We start from the raw sequence: 17,172 nt of genomic DNA on the forward strand, positions 1-17,172 counted from the left end.
CTTTTTGATGCGCTATCTTATGTTTTACTATGCTAATATAGCTGTTTTTTTTAAAGTTAATGGCGATTACAACTCCCTGTAAATCTGAATTAGAGCGCAGCTCTCGAGGAGGAGGAGGAGGGAAGGGTATTTGTTTAGGTTCCCGTTTTTGGGTTGAGCGGCGTCGATGTCGGCGTCGGCGTAACCGGGCGTTGCGTTATGGGACATTCCCCAGAATGACGTCGCACGTCAATTTTCCCGCTAAATTGGGCGGAAAACTTTTCCCGCTAAATTTAGCGGAAAAGCCCCCCCCCCCCTAAGTTTAGCGGGATAATGTTACCCTCGTGACGTCACACATGACATCATGTGTGACGTCACGTGACGTTTCACCAACGCCGCTCAACCTCGAAACGTGCGCATAAGCGCTGCGCTCTAAAAGAAACATAGGTATTATCAAAAGTGTTTAAAAATAAGTCATTTGGTTCACCAAAGATTAGAAGGTACGGAATTTCACACAGAGCGTCCCAGGAGAGCAGGCCTTTTTTTTTTTTACCATTTATGATGTTCAAAAATTAGGGCACCTCAAATTGTTTGCCACTCCACCAGAATATTTTAGGTTCATGTTTCTCGTTGTTTTATAAGAAACTGGAATAGGCTGTTCGCGCTTTTTGATTTCCACAAGTTTCATCAGTCATTTATATGAACATCGGTTTTTTTTTGTCAATTCATGGGTTTGAGTGTAGTTTACTATTTAAGACACTGTGATGGGCCGTTTGCATCCTCGTTCGATCATCTAAAAATTATCATTTTTATTGTATCTCGATTCCTATTATAATCCATTAAAATCCCATTATAGGATTGGTGTCATTGTTAGCAAAATAAAGTTTGTGGCGCAATATGCTCACGAATGTGAGGCAATAGTGTTTACTACACCGTCGAGTAAGCACCAAAACTGTCATATAAAACAAAAAACTCACTACGATGATTCGAAAATGTTCGCGTTCAATACTTTGCTCCTCTTCTGTTCACTGCTTCTCTATGTCAGCAAAATCTACAAAAAAAAAAATCGCCACAGTTTTTTTTTATTTAACACGATTTTTAGTTTTGCTTGATTGTGTTTCCTAGAACGTTTTAAATCGTGAGGCACCCTTTTTAACGCAATAAGATCAAACAGCAATTATTCTACCTATATTGTTTTTGATAACTTAAATGTGGGATGCTCCATCATGTCAACTTATGCACTCGCTTAAAGTTTAAACAGTTAAAAACCATTATCGTGAGAAAAAAAGAAACCAGCTTCATTCCAAACAAAAAAAAAAAAAAACACTGCAATGGTGAAATTATGTCTTCATGTAAAAAATTCCTCGCTTTCTTTTTTCTTTTTTGTTTATTACTGAAACTGGGAAAAAAAATAAAGACCAACCTGTGCAAGCCGCGATCCTTGTCCATGGGGTTGTGAAACACTTTCTGAGCATGGGCAGTGGCTCTCTCAGCCTGATTATCTATGCCTCTCATTATTTCACAGCACGTGATCAGCGACGATAATCTGTATACGCAGACAAATACGTTGGTTTCCCGTAAGCTGTATAGGATTAAAGTCTCGCGATTTTAACACTCCTCAAATATCACGCGCTAATAGATGATTCCATGACCGCCTTTTTTGGTATCTGAGTTAGAAGAACACCTTATCGCGTTGGAATGTGTTGGGTTGATCATAATGCGTATTCACCTTCGAGTATCAATAGATAACGCGTGTTGTCGACATTGTTGGGCGTCTTGCAACACTGCCTTGTAACGAACGCAATAATCTTAGCCATTCAATCAGGGTTCATTGTGCCGCCACCCACTTGAAATAGCGTATAAATACAAGCCCCTCCAAGAACGTTCTTCACAACCTTGTCACCTCTACGAGGGGTTCCAACAGCTGCTGAAGTCAGCATCGCCGTCGTCACACGCCCGGTTAGTACCCAAAAGCTTTTCTTTTCTTCTTATCCCCAGATATTCTACATATCTCAAGTTGCAAAGCAAACTGAGAAAAGGGTCGGAACTGGGTGATCGGCATAAATATTTGGATTGAAGGGCACCGTTCAAACGAACCTCACCGGGTAGTCAGCTGTAGCCCTCTGCGGGAGTATGCCTAAAGACTAATCTCACTAAATGTGTTTCTGATAGCCTATCAAACTCGTTCCTCAAAGAAGAAGTCTACAAAAAATCGCAGAATTTTTGGGTGTCGAATTGACGCAAATGTTTCCCGTACAATTTCAGAACATGAAAGACAGAATTTTCCCGCTTTGTGAAATAGCTGAGAAATCTGGTTCAATTACTGATGATCTGCTACCTTCTGACGAAAGCCTCATTTAATTGGTTGCCATTTCCGAAGCAGGGATGTCATGTTGTCTCGCAATCGTTGCTGCACGGAAGCTCTCATAATTTGGTTGAAAATGCGTTTATTGATGCTTCACTGGGAAAACCGTCAGTCTTGCACACGGTAGTCAAATAGTCAAACGGTACTGTCTGGATAGGCCTTTAGCAGAAAAGCGAATTGAAGTTTTTAGCACGTTTCGCTCATACAGTGTCGAACAATAAATATTGCTGCATGAGTCGATTTCATGAAAGTCTCACATCATAATGCCCATGTTCGCCGCTGGAAATTGACAAGCAGGAGGCACATGGTGCTAGCCAGTGCTGGCGATGAGACGCGACACTGGCCCACTGACCTCGTACTCTGTGGGTTGCGACACATTTACCAAGCCGCCGGTTTCCGTGCACCTGAAAGTACCTGCGCCGTAAAAGTGCAGCTCGTTAAACAGCGGGAGAATCGAAAAGACCGGCAGACCGCGACTGTTCTCGCACTTCTCCAGCGACAGGGTCTGTGGTAGACTGTCCCCCGTCGCTTTCGTAAAGCAGTTGAGCGCGAGAAGTTCGCAGTCGTTGAACGCCTACGTTCGTTCAGCAAGTTTCTAAAACGACGCCGTAACACAGGAAGGTTCTCGTCTTCGCCGTGGTGCAGGAGACTATCGGTTCCGAGGACAAAACTGACAAACTCGGTGAACAATGTGCCACCCGCCGTAACACCCAGAAGCAACCTCGAGTCTCGAGGAAAAATATGGAGATAGCTCCGAAGCTGCCTTGAGATTTTGGAGGAAATTATTTTGTATTTCCTCAGTCAAGTGGAGTTCCAAGGCGAGTTCGAGCTATGGAGCGTTAAACCGTTCTTAATGAGATTTTTTAGTGCAGTTTCGAGTCAAGCAGCATTCGTGATTTCGGCCGTGAGCATGAATGAGGCCGGTGCTTGATTTGACGCGAGAACCGCCTCAGCGTTCGGCGTGAACTCAGCTCGTGTCTGCATCCGAGAACTCAGTCCCGGTTAGACGCTTCGTGCCTAAGGCATAGCTGCTGCCAATGAGGCTTGATGGGGTTTCGACGTGTGAACGTTCATTCTCATCCTTTCTGCTTTCTAGGCTTCGTTCCTCGAGACAGCACCATGAGGGCAGTACTTCTAGCGCCATTCTTTCTGGTCGCCGTGCTGGCGAACCCCACCCCGGAGGACAAGTGCGACCCGGAGAAGTGCAGAGCGAGCGACAACTGCGTGTGTGCCAGCACCGACCCGCCCAACAAGATGAACGTGGAGGACACACCGCAGTTGGTCATGCTCTCTTTCGACGGCGCCATCCACGAGGGAAACATGCCGTTCTACCGCGAACTTCTAGACGGCACCCAGAAGAGGAAGAACAAAAAAAGCGGATGCAAGATCGGAGCCACCTTCTTCGTGAACCATGAGTACCTCGACTACACCGCTGTTCACGAGCTCCACAACAGCGGCAGCGAAATCGGACTTCGATCCATCACGTACGTCGAAGGTTTTTCTTTAATTGTTGGCAGGCGACGTGCGCTACCAAACGCGTCGTTGTTGTTGGTATTCAGTATAGAATGCCTCAATGTTTCTGCTGGTGGCCCTCATGGAGTGGGTACACACTAAACATTGTAACACCCATAACCGTGTAAAAAGGGTGTAAGAAGGGTGTAGGTTAGGAAAAACACCCTTTTTACACGCTTTTTACACGATTTCTGAATATTGGTGGGTGTAAAAAGGGTGTGCTGACGTTTTACACCCTTTAAACGCCCTCTTTACACCCCACTTGCAGCGATGGTGTCTGAAATCGTGTAAAAAGGGTGTATGGGCGAATTTTACGCCCTTCATCCACACGGTGTGAAAGGGGCGTAATGGTGATGCTGTCAAATACACCCATGATTTCATAGCCGTTCATATTGAATTGAATTGAATTGGTTTTTATTTAGACACTAGGTCAAGGGTAACAGGACAAAAGGCAGATTATCTCTGCCTGACGTGGTCCTATCACCCGTTTACAATGCAAGCAATATTTATTGCTTTATTACAATACAAAGCAATATTTATTTCTTTGGTGAAACTGTTTTTGATGTACGGTGGTACGAACATCGAGTATAATTAATCGCCACACGGAGTCGCGTATGATTAGGAAGTGCCAGAGCCGTTTATACTGAGAGAGTTTGGCCGATGGGCGGAGCTTGTTGGCCGCTAGAACAAGCGGATTTCGCGATAACACAATATGGCGTTACTTCTTTGTCTTGTTCATTCCTGAGAAATCGCGTAGAGTTCCTATGAGTCAGAGCCACAATATGGCGGACGGAAGTAGTCATCCCCCGGTTGTCAGACTACGCTGCTGTGGTTGTCAGACTGTCATAATCTCCTTAAGAAGGCCAAACTCTCTCAGTATAAACGGCTCTGGGAAGTGCTAGAGAATAGTTTTTGCAACTCCTATTGAACTCTTCGTTCGTCACGAGCCTAAAATTACGTTTCGCGCGTGCATCAGTTTTATCGGTTCAACCTTGATTATTAAAAAAAAAATCATCTCCGCTCGCAAAAAAAAAAAATGATTGAAGACGCGTAAATATACAACCTAGGCAGCACACACTATTGCGCTGTTATGGAATTAAATCGGAAAGATTGTGTCGATATTATTTTGGTCTAGCCAATATCTGAAAAATGGGATGGGTCGTGCCGACGCTGTCCTGACATACCGTACTTGGCGCCGTTTTTGGTTGACTGTCAAGAGTGTTCTGCGTGAATCGGCTATGCCGGCGAGGTATTTCTATTTCTTGACTGTCTAAAATCCGACGTTAAAAAAACAATACAAAGCAAGATTAACCGAAATAGAATCTGCTTACTTTTAACCTGAGAAAGACCTTTTAAGCTGAAGACTTGAACACACTGTGGCACCCTCATTTCGGATATTACAACCTCACCTGACTGGGTTTCGCACTACTTATAGCACCTTCACTTATATTTTATTTTGGAGTGTAGCTCTGAAGAAACAATGTCGCAAGACAATCGAAAGTGCCGGATTAATGACACCTCCAGGGACGTGACTCTTATCTCTGCGTAATGACACCAAAATATCTAGCTTTCCCACGCTTTTTTTTTCGGTTTTTCTTTGGGGGTCCATATCACAAGAGCGAATGACATTTTAGCGAACGGCGACATTTGAGCGAATGGTCGTTTTAGCGAATAACGGGGGCGCGCGTTAACCCATCCGCCGCGCTGCGCTTTACGCCGCTTCGCGGCGACAGTCTGCGGCAACTCATTACAAAAATATGAACTCACTTGGCCCACCCGAAAACGCCGCTTCGCGGCGTCCGACTATTCGCTAAAGTGTCGTTCGATGAAACGTGGGCGTTCGCTAAAACGTCATTCGATCAAGTGAGTGCCTCTCTTTCTTTGGTGCACGTGAAACCGCGTCTTCGGCGGCGTTAAAAATAGTTTTTCGTATTTATCTTGTGATCTCGCGGTCCGTACTAGATCATGCCCGTCTACAGGAGTGGCATTTGGAGACGCTCAAGGTTGTACTACGCAAAGCAAGCCCTGGTGAGTCCGATTTCGCGACCTTCCCAGGGCAGGGCAGGTGGCAATACAAAGCAGCAGACGGAGATTGGCGGCTTTGTCCAACCCCCTTTGACCTCGTCTTCTGATAAGCCTCGAAACCTTCTTTTGTGTCTTCGTAATGCTGTGAGCGAGTGCGAAGGCCACTTCTAGCAAATCAGAGGGGTGGCGCAAAACACGTGACCGCTCTCCGTAGGACAAGGACGCTTGGACGAAAATTTGTCACGTGATTCGCTCTGACGCGCTGATGGGCTACTGGGGCCGTAGTCTTTGCAGTATGCCAAGCTATGGCGAGTTGTAGGGGCCACGTAGGTCCGGTTTACAAAAAGGGGGGCGCCCGTCAGTGTATTCCTGTTTTTCGTACGTTTGAGTCGCGGCCGTGATTTTTCGTCGTGAACGGCCGGAATACATCCATGCCAACTTTTTGGAAATGGTCGTTTATTTCGTCGGGGTCCATGGAATTATTGTGCTGTATTTGTGGGACGCGTTTCGACAAAGAGCTGCTCATCGGCGGCCGCGAGACTTCCGATGAATGTGATCGACCGTCTTCAACCTCGGCATTGTGTTTGCGTTGTTTTGTGCTGCCCGAATCGGACTACGCATCTATCACGGATTACATGAGATCGCTGTTTTATTTGTGAGTACTCTGCAAGCATGCCTCTGATGTAGTCCAAGGGGGTTATGTTCGACAAATGTTTCATTTCTCCTAAAAAACAAACGGAAGTGACGGAAGCGACGATATCGCGTTTGATTGGTTGGAAGGTCAAATGGCGAAAATAGGTAACTTTCGTCATTTGAACCTCTAACCAATCAAACGCGATATCGTCACTTCCGCCACTTCCGTTTATTTTTAGGAGTAACGAAACATTTGTCGAACATAGGCTCCCTGCTTCCGTTTCAATAGACCATTTAACGGTTTACAAACATGAACTGCCGCTTACGTCTATAGCAACTCCTGGTTGTACCGTCTTTGCAAGCCTGTCAGTTTTGTCCACGTCACCAGTGCAAGGAAGCATAAACGTCACAAGAAAAGTACAGTTGGAGATTCAACTGGGGCCTTCGGTTGTACAATTTGAAGGGGTTATGAAACAATATCCGGTTGAAATATTTATGACCTTACACGCACGGACCACCACTGGTTTAGAAGCGTCTCGGTCGTGTTGGAATTGCGAGGATAAAAGAGAACTATTTCCTTCAGTTTTGCCTTCGCCAAGTTTGATGACGTGCGCGTGAACGTAGCTTTGCTCTTTGGCACGCTTGTAATAGACCCTTTCCAGAATTCAGTGCCATCTGGTGACTCAAATGGCAGTTTATCTTTTACTATACTAATGGCGGTAATGAACCTGCGGTCTGCAGTATTTAATAGGGCTCCGTCACTTAAAGGTCAACGGTAAACGAGAATGTGCACTTCACGACAATTATTTTTCAATCTCTTTTAGTGTCGATGGCGAAACGAATGCAGCCAGTCGGAACGAAGCGCCAACCCACATAGACGCCTTGATAGAGTTCTATACATCAAGTGGCTTTGAAGCCGAGTGAGGGCTACTAACAGATTGACTGGGACCGAGTTAGAAATGAACGCTTACGCAGCTCTTGCGTCCAATTCCTGCTCCACGCCGCGCTAACATCTGGAATGTATAAGGCCTCGAATCATCTGCTTAGGAGCATCTTCAACTTCTTCCTTCATCAGTAAACAGAAGGCCGCCATTAGTATACATGGGTTGCACGTGACGTCATTCAAAGGGCGCTCGGATGACCACCAGAGAGGAGGGCGAGAAGAAGCTCCGCTCTTATCAGGGCCCCCTTTTGTGCCGCCCGGATTAGCCCAGTCGTCGCTATTCTCCCCCCAGAAGATTAGAGAAGATTAGCCCCGTCACTCAAAATTCTTACAAAAGGAGCTTCCCTCTCCTCCTCTTACATGGAGGCCAAAAATATGCGACGTGACGTCAGTGCAACCTATGTATAGCACATATGCGGTTTTCAGATGATGATGATAATAATCAAAGTGGTCAGTCTGAATTCCGGAAAGGGTCTATTGCACGCACTTGCCCGCATAAGCAGAGACATGGCTGCGGCCAGATGACCTGCTTGCAATCGTCTATAGAGAGTTTCGTAGAACCTGTTAGAACCTTGATTAACAAAATAAAAAGTGAACCAGGCATTTGCTGTTATTTTTTCGTGCACTCTTTTGGGTTATTACGCCCTACTTTATGGGCGTTGGTAATCGCGCCTTTTTTTATTTCCCTTTCTGGCGGTGATACACACAATTTAAAGGGCGTACTGCGCAGACATAACGCCCTAATAAAAAGGTGTACAGTGGAATCACACCCTAATTGAAAGGTGTTCGGAATAACGCCGTCCTTTAAGGGTGTTAGGGTAAAACACCCTATTTTAGGGGCGTTAGGGATAACGCCCTTTGTTTAGGGCGTTTTGCTACACCCAAATGGGTGTTAGTTATAGGACAAGCCATTTACACCCAGAAGGGTGTTGCGATGTTTAGTGTGTACACCTTTGTCGTCTGCCACTTATATGTAGCCGATTATGGCCGTTTACGCAGTCCTAGAGAATTACGACTTGTGAAGTGACGCGGGATAACCTTGAAAACATATCTGATACCCATGTTGCATGAACACAATTAACTGCAGTTACGCTAAGCCAAAGTCATCTCACTAGACTTTTGGACAACGTTATGTGGCTATGCGGTGAGAGCTATGGGGGCACGTGCTGTTGGGCATCTTGAGCGCCCATCAAACTGTGCACCCGCACTCTTCACTACTTCCGAAAGAGCTGTCCGAGAGTAAAATGTGGTAATTGTGGTGACGCATAAATGTAGGTAAATGGGATTTAACTGCGGGTTAGTGCGCTCGTGTTACATGGGTATAAGTGGGTTGGTTGGTTTTCGGCACCACGTCCAATATTAACGCGGTGATGCGCGCACGACTGCATTTGCGACGCTTCATCGTATTCCTGAGGCGAGGGGTCCATATACTTATATAATTGATCATGTCCTCGAAAGTACTTCTTACTTCGGTTATTTTTAAGGGCAGAAGTCGATCCACCGGACTCAGGTATGCAAGGCCAACATACGCATCAGGGAAGGCAAAATTGTCTACGTGGCCGAATAGTAAGCACTTGCCCGCCGGATGGATATCACCACTCTGATAAGGCGAAGCCAGCGAACATCATTGAGGCACTTTCCATTCCCGATTGGTAAAGCTATATCATACTTTGTTGGATTAATTTTGCTTTCATAGACGGAGGCGGGAGTCAAAACGTTGACGGTGCTGGTTGAAGAACGCGACGACTCCAAGCTTCCATCGTTCTTTTAACAGACAGCGTGGGACTTGTAATTCGGAAATGATGATAAGTAGCCAGGATCGCAACTCATTACGCCACGGCATGGCGAAACCGGCCTGTGAGTGACGTCACGAACGGACGGCAAATATTACAGCGCGGCACCAAAATATCTTGGCCATCTCGGCGCTAAAGGTCGGTGACAGCCCAGTATTAGCCCCGTGCGCGACCGAAAGCGTCGCTGTGGTCGGCCTTCCACGACTGGCCGAACGCTGACTATGACGTCGGAAAGGGGATTTATCATCGACGGAAATAAGAGGAATGAACGAACTTTAATTTTGACGGTGTTGGCTGTGTTGCTTTAAGAGCTCAATCATTTCAAGCTTCCACCATGCTAATTACAAACACCATCGACCTTGTTGTTTGCAAGGTAATGACGTCACAAGGGGAAACCATTGGAGGGCGCCACCAAAACATCTCGCCGCTAATAGATATTATCCGCTTCGAGCGCGAGCTTCCCGCCTTTGGTAACATTTTATCGCGTGAGAAGCCAAACTTGGCGAAAAGCAACGAGCGAGTGGTGTAAGTGGAGCATCTAAGTAGTTCTTAAAGTGGTCATGGGGGCCATAAAATGATTCTTGACTCGGTCCTTCTTAGCTTTGATCCTTAACTAAAAAGCAAATTAAAACTGGTGTGTGTAAGTTTATACAGTCGGAAGTTAGCCTGCCTTAGCAGGCGTCTGGTGTCACAGCTGTAGATGAGCAACTTAGCCAGTGCGGTACAAACGCAAGTCTGAAGTGCGTCACGCAGTTATACACGACCGCACGCCGGTACCAAATACTTTACTCAGAGGAATACATCCTACTCTGCTCATTTGCATTAGACGCCGCGCCTATTGCATGAATTACTACCCTCGCGGTTTGGACGTCTCGCCACGGCAGAAAAAAACACATTTCCGTTCTAAAAATGCTTAGAGAACAAGCCCCGACACACATTGAGCAAACAATTTCATCGAGCAAACGGCTAGTGGCGCGTCCGTCGTCACCGGCAGCGAATTCACTCTCAAGAAAAAAGGGTGTCAAAAGGTGTATTCTCACACCTTTTGTCCCATGTAATACACCCCAAAACTTCACTTCGACGTATAGCGCCCTACAGTCGAAACAACGGCCCGAAATTTTACAAGGGGCTTGAGAGCCGTGTGGTACAACATTTTAAATAGCTAAAGTACATATCAAACACCAAAGAAAAAAAAAGCACTGAGGTTTAGCAGTGGGGTAAAGAAAACCTCAATTATTTTTTTTGTGGTCAGTAAAACGTACATTAGCTAATTAATAAGTTGTACCACACGGCTATTAAGCCCCTAGTAAAAGTGAGGGCCGTCTGTTCGACTGTAGGGCGCTGTACGTCAAATTGAAATTTTGGGGTGTATTATATGGGACAAAGGGCGTAAGAATACACCTTTTGACACCCTTTTTCCTTGAGAGTGAATGTATGACAACTGCGACTTTCATGGCAGTAGGTGGCGTCTCCCACCACTCCGAATTCAATGTTGAAAAACACAAGGTTGCTGGTCAGCCAGCCATTCAAACTGCGCCAAACCTGTCCGCGCCGAGGCCATTGTATTAACGGGGCGAAGGATGTAATCCCCTCTTAAAGTTATCGTCGGTTCGATGCTCATTCAGATCGAGACGGGCAGGGGTGGGGTTGAACCTGTAGGTTGCCTAGGTTCTGCAGTGTGAGTTTTCGCTTCAGGGATCCGAGTTTGTGTACGCTAGCCCACTCGGCCACTGATCCCCAAAGTGAATAGACAAATCACGCGGTCTGATATGGTTGGGCACCGCTGCGATTGCTCCACGCTTCCAGCGTGCTCGTTAAGCACACCATGGGACTTTTCATTCTCATGCGATGATAAATTCCGTCAGGGCCCTTTGGCCAGGAACGCGAAGCCACATATTTGTCGACAGAATGATTTCTGACGAGTGCACTGCCGAGTGACGCAGTTCTCATGTCCAATGCGTGAGCTGGAGTCGACTGACGTGCTTTGGGTACTGCGAAAAGGCGGAGTGCTTTCGTAGGAAACGAGGCACAAAAGTCCGCTATATTATCAAATGTTCATGCCGAAAAGCAGTTTTTTTTGTTTTCCTTCCCTTTTTTGGGGGGGTCACTAAGCTATATGCGATTTGTCAAGTCCCAATCTAAAATCATTTATCCCAGCCCAGAAATTAATTTCATGGACCCTTTAAAAAGGGCTCTGAAAGGGCGCGCTTATCAGTGTCAAATATGAGCTTTCAGTGTCGCCATCCGTGTAGAGTGTCGGATAACGACGACATAAAACTCTAGTGGTAGGACTGGCTGAATAGGTGCACGTGACCCCTCTGATTCTTTCAAGCGCCTGATTCTCACTTAACGTTTTGCTTGGGACACCCGTAAATCGGTGGGGCGTTCACAACCTGATAACTGGATGTTATATCGAAGGGTTAGGAACATCGTTTATGGATGTCGCACGCTCTTCTCGGTTCCATAGACCTTTTGCCGGGTACGTAGGTACACGCGCTGCGCGTGCTGGCGTTTTCAGTTCTAACTGTTCGAAAGCAAAAATCTAAAACAAAAATGCACTTCGCGCACGCTTTCCACGAAGGCATTGTTTCGGTTATTTACATCAAGTCATTTCTTTAGAAAAGACGAGCACGTGCAGCGTGAGTACCTACATTCCCAAGATTCGATTTGATGCTTGGGTAATTTAGCGAAAGGTCTGCTCTCTATTGGTTCTGACATAGCCTCCTATAGAGGAGGCTATGGTTCTGACGAATGACGTCATCAACAATAGAAAGTGTGCTCAAAATTCAAAGTTTATTTAACCTATTCAGTTCAAAATTCATCACATTTCTTATTGAATATATTTTAAGATGTTACTAAAGTCCCACACGCTAGTTCGAGCGAACGCGATGCAAATTAAAAACAAAATGGCCAAAAACGCTTTGCAGGGCGACAGGCCGCCGCCAAGTCTCTGCTCGTGCGTGCGAGTCCGTGCAAATGCAACCTTGCTACAGCTACGCTCACGCGCACGCAGTACGTGTTTGCACACATGGGGCACCAGCAACGTTACTAAACCACTCAGGTGGGAAACTACCATCGATGTAGCTCTGAAAAAGTGGCCCCGATCTGTCCTCGAGAACCGAGCTAATGGCAGACACAACGCCGCCATTGCTCCCGCACCGGCCACTCGAGGAACCGCACGTGGCTTCTATTTTGGCGTTAATCCGCCATTTTGGCGCCGAAACAGATACAGTGGAAGAGGTTACGAGGGTGCCAGCGCGAAACACATGTACGACGAAACCGTCCGATCCGACGTCCGACCGCGCAATACGACGGTCAGAGGCGAGGGTTTTCAACGCTCTCCGATGCTACGAAAACCCTCGCCTCCGACCGTCGTATTGCGCGGTCGGACGTCGGATCGGACGGTTTTGTCGTACATGTGTTTCGCGCTTTACTCCCGAAGTTAAAATGCACCTAGGTCGGGACGCGCTACCTGAAAGCACCGCTGAGGCATGGTTGTATAGAAACAATATTTATTGTGCCGCAAAACCTTGCAATCTAAAGATTTTAAAAACATCACGCGCCCTTCATTTTGTACTAAACCCCAATAAGTGTCATACAAAAAGAGTCTTTTCTGTTTGTTTTTAGGCAAAAACATGCTTTCTAAAAGCTCAAGGTGACTACAGCACAGACAAACGATAGAGTGGCGCTGTTGTCGTATTTAGCTCGGTCTCGGCGGACGCCAGCGACCCAGGTTTCGACGGCGAGTTTCCCGACCGAGTGTTTTAGCAAAGTTGGTCACCAGTCACGGCGCCTTGCTTGCGCCGAGAATAAGGCTGCGAGTGAGGTTACACGCGCTGCACGTGCTGGAGTCTACAGTAGAAACTGTTCTAAAGCAAAAGCCTAAACAAAATTCATCTTGCACTCGCGTTCGTCAACGCCATATTTTGGTTATTTACCTCAAATCTTTAATACGGGAAAGGCGAGCACGTGCGGCTCGTAGACCTTCATTCCTATCATTATTCGTAGTTCTCGGTTAAATTAGCAACAGGTTCATCGCTTCTCTTGGTTCCAAAACGTCGGAATTCGTTTATGTAAAAAGAAGCATTGTTAGGAGTAACCAATGTTGACCTTTCCTGATCCGCCTTCCAGGCTCAATGGTACTTCGGACTATTGGTCGAAACTTGGCACTGATGGCTGGAAGGCTGAGATGGTCGGTGAGCGGGACCTGCTGGCAAACCACGCCGCAATCCCAGCTTCAGACATCGTCGGAATGCGGGCACCACTCCTGCAGACCGGTGGCGACAATACCTACGAGATGCTGAAGGAGAACGGATTCCTCTACGACTCGTCCATTCCGCACAACCGCGTCAAGAACGGCAGCAAGCCCATGTTCCCATACACGCTCGACTACGGACTTCAGACTGAATGCATCATCGCGCCCTGCCCCGAGAACAAGTACCCCGGCCTGTGGACCATCCCGATGAACATGTGGTTCCGGGAAAACGACATCGAGGGTCTGAAGATGCACTTCCCCTGCTCTACCATCGGTGGCTGCGTACCACCGCCGGATACCGCAGACGAGACCTACGAGTTCCTCATGTAAGTGACCCAGGAGGCTTTGAGGGGGGCAGGACGGGGCAGGACGGGGCAGGACGGGGCAGGACGGGGCAGGACGGGGCAGGACGGGGCAGGACGGGGCGGGGCGGGGCGGGGCGGGGCGGGGCGGGGCAGGGCGGGGCGGGGGGGATAAGGGGGGGGGGGGATGTTTCGCGACGTTGGAACACCGATTGTGGTTGGAATGTGAATATCATTTTCTATTTGATGATGTTCAGCACTGTTATAACGAGGATTCTACGACAATTATCGGCATGATCGCCCTCTAGACAAACCACAAGTGCACGTACTGATACCATACACCATGGGGCATTATCAAGGACAGTATGAGCGGCAATGAGCCTTCATCCTTTTTGTTGTGCACGCCGGTTTTCAAAAAAGAAAGCTTTGGGCAAGACAGTTTCATGAATCGTGAAGATTCGGTTCCATTTTTTTTTTAAACTCTAGTACTCTAAAAAAGTCTGGTCGTAAAATAACTCTTAGGATTTATCCGGCTTGTGCATATTTTGCACCCTAAACAGTTCTTTTAAGTACTCCCAAAAAGGGTTCTTCGTTAAAAACCTATAAACGATTTCTTCAAGCTCCTTTTTTGATGCGAAAGACTTCTTGATATCCCGGTTTCCTTTCTAGTGCAGTATGAAGCTGCTGCACTAGACTTTCAGTTCTTCACGAACTGAAAGACTTTTGAGGGCGTCAAAGAATCTTTCAAGAACGAATTGTTTTTGAAGCAAATGGTCTAAAGATAACGGAAAGTTGTAGAGTTTGCAGACGCAGTCAAAGGCCGGATTCGGTTTTGCAGCCTACATTGTTCGCGAGGGTACTGGCATGCACCCCGGAAAAGGGGTTCCACATACTACATCCTATTTTGTGTAGGTTCTCCATTTAATTTTGAAATTATTTTACAATATTTGGAAAACTCGCTCCGAAGTTCTGACTGGAACGTGTACATATAGTCAATCCATCCCCCTCCCTTTATACGGTACGCAAATTCACCTGCTACAAAAAAAAAAAAAAAAAAAAAAAGCGCCCAGGTGCATTTGTTTTTCCCCGACCTCAACCAACTCCGGCGCGAGCTTGGCTGCTTCGTCATCGCGGCTTCTCTACGCGTTAGCTATGTTGTTTTTTGATTGGCGAGCCCCTCTTTGCCTTCCGACGCGCCAAAGGCGCATTTAAGAACACTTGCTTGTTGGAAAAGTCAATATCAACCCTGTTACGTAAACTTAAGTAAATATCAAAATCCATGAACTTGACACAGGTATGTTAATTTCAACCAAATAATTATATTTAGGTTTCCTTGTTTCGCCCCACCTAACTACAGTGATTTTATTCGTAAAGACAATTACCCAGATTTTGCCGTCCTCTAAGTGACGGCATGCAAAGCTTCTTGGAACCTTGGAACCCACCGCACATGGGACACCGGTGACGTTACGAAAGCCACGTAGTTCCCAAAACCAATTTATCCTTCCCATATCTCTTAATACCCAGGGCTAACTTCAAGGAGTTCTACGAGAACAACAGGGCTCCGTTCCCCATGTTCCTGCACGAAGGATGGCTCCAGGAAGGAGAGAGGAGGGAGGGATTTCTCAAGTTCATCGACTGGCTCCTGACCAAGGGCGACGTGTTCATTGTCACCCTCAAGGAGGTCATCGAGTTCATGAAGAACCCCAAACCCGTGAACTCCTACAAGGAGTCTCGCTGCTTGACGGACGTCGTGCCAAGTGACAAGTGCACCAGGCCTGAGACCTGCCTCTACCGCAAGGTGAAGATTGGAGACGACATCGGAGACCGGAAGATGAAGACCTGCGTGGACTGCGCTCCCCACTATCCCTGGGTCAGCCTGAAAAAAATAATGAGCCCGCCCCAGTCCGAATAAAACCCCTCCTTCACAGTCTTTCAGCGCTGATATTCAGCGCTTATTTACGTTCCACATGGTTTCCAAAAGGAACAAGTGCCAAGCTATTCTCGTCTGAGATGCGGATTGGTAAAATACTGATTTATTCTTTTCACAGAATAAAAGATACCCATCTCTGGTGGCCAACCTAAAACGGATAATCATAATTGCTTGCTTCGAGGCCGCTATTTTATTTTAGAAGTTACCTTCATCGCGTCGACTGCTACGAGATGCTTTTCTTTAGCTTAACACTACGAAGGGCTACCCTGGTTTTGCCTAAGGCTTACCCGGAGTAATCCAGGCATATAGCACTGCTGGGGCTCAAATTACTTCATTCATGCCACCCTCATCAAAGAATTGGTCACTCAGAAGGGACACATTTAGAGGTTCTCTGTAACGTATTTACAAATAACGTCCATAGTGTTTTGCAAGGTGTTTTTCTCAAAACGTTCGTTTATTTTTCAATTTGTTTTTATTTCTATGGTTTCCGCTTTATCATGGCCACCTTGAATAACTTGGTAGGTTTATTTATGTATTCATTGATTTACCCATTCCTCGGTTCCATAAAACGACAGAAGCTGTTTAGAAACACCGTTTTGAGGACTATTGCAAATATACCTCGAAGGTCGATATGCTTTTATTAATATATCTGTTGTTGCCTCAGTTGAATATTTATAGCACTGATGTTTTGTTGACTCTCGTTATGCAGGACGGAAATAAAATAAAGGTAATTTCAATCACGATCAATATCATGACATAGATCATACTTTTAATCGCACTGATTTTACCATCATCATTTTAATCGGACTCTTGAAGTAAGAAAACGCAACATCAAATTGACTTTTTGCAGCCTTGACGACTGTCATTTTTGTTTGGTTCTTAAATCAAAGTTTTTTTTTTTAATGTTTTCAGGACTATGAATTACGCCATTTTTTTTTACAAAATTTTACAGCGGTTAATTATATGCATGCAAATAAACCGACAAAACCTGAAACTAAATTTGTTTTTTTTTCAGCCTTTGAGGACAGGAACATATTTCGGCATTCTCACTCATGAGTGCGATCACTCACGATCACCGTCAGATTTGAGGTGATCGTGAGTGACGCCGCGAGTCTCGAAAAATTGTGAGTGCGGGTGTGAGTGTGATCGTGAGTTATGTAAAATCAAGAGTGTGAGCGTGAGTGTGAGTCCTGAGAACTGATTAGCGTGAGTCTGATCGTGAGTGTGATCGCGAGTTCTGAGAACTCATTAGCGAGTGCGAGTGTAAGCCCTGCGAACCCATGAGCGTGAGTTTGATCGTGAGTGTGATGGTGAGTTCTGAAAACTCTTCAGTGTGAGTGTGAGCTTGAGCGCTAAGTGAAGTACTCGTGAGAGTGAGTTTTAAGGTCTCCTGAGTGTGACTGTGAGTTTCGAGGCTCATGAGCATGAGCCTGAA

General features: G+C 46.2%; 1 protein-coding gene across 1 annotated transcript; it reads left to right on the forward strand.

Moving 5' to 3' along the window:
- Window positions 1-1,835: 1,835 nt before the first annotated feature.
- Window positions 1,836-15,737, forward strand: LOC115314277 (chitin deacetylase 8-like). Its single transcript, XM_029973335.3, has 4 exons — window positions 1,836-1,938; window positions 3,441-3,828; window positions 13,382-13,831; window positions 15,332-15,737. The coding sequence occupies exons 2-4, from the start codon at window positions 3,464-3,466 to the stop codon at window positions 15,717-15,719; spliced, it is 1,203 nt and encodes a 400-aa protein (XP_029829195.2). The 5' UTR covers window positions 1,836-1,938; window positions 3,441-3,463; the 3' UTR covers window positions 15,720-15,737.
- The last annotated feature ends 1,435 nt before the right edge of the window (window positions 15,738-17,172 follow it).

The sequence above is a fragment of the Ixodes scapularis genome, unplaced genomic scaffold (assembly GCF_016920785.2).
Source record: "Ixodes scapularis isolate PalLabHiFi unplaced genomic scaffold, ASM1692078v2 PGA_scaffold8__174_contigs__length_109621045, whole genome shotgun sequence".
Classification (NCBI taxonomy): domain Eukaryota; kingdom Metazoa; phylum Arthropoda; class Arachnida; order Ixodida; family Ixodidae; genus Ixodes; species Ixodes scapularis.

Bases quoted from the DNA above. Each gene is read 5' to 3' on its own strand.
- LOC115314277 (XM_029973335.3), top strand. From the start codon at position 3,464: ATGAGGGCAGTACTTCTAGCGCCATTCTTTCTGGTCGCCGTGCTGGCG. The intron at 3,829-13,381 runs GTACGTCGAAGG...TCCGCCTTCCAG, and splicing joins ATCGGACTTCGATCCATCAC to GCTCAATGGTACTTCGGACT. The intron at 13,832-15,331 runs GTAAGTGACCCA...CTTAATACCCAG, and splicing joins GAGACCTACGAGTTCCTCAT to GGCTAACTTCAAGGAGTTCT.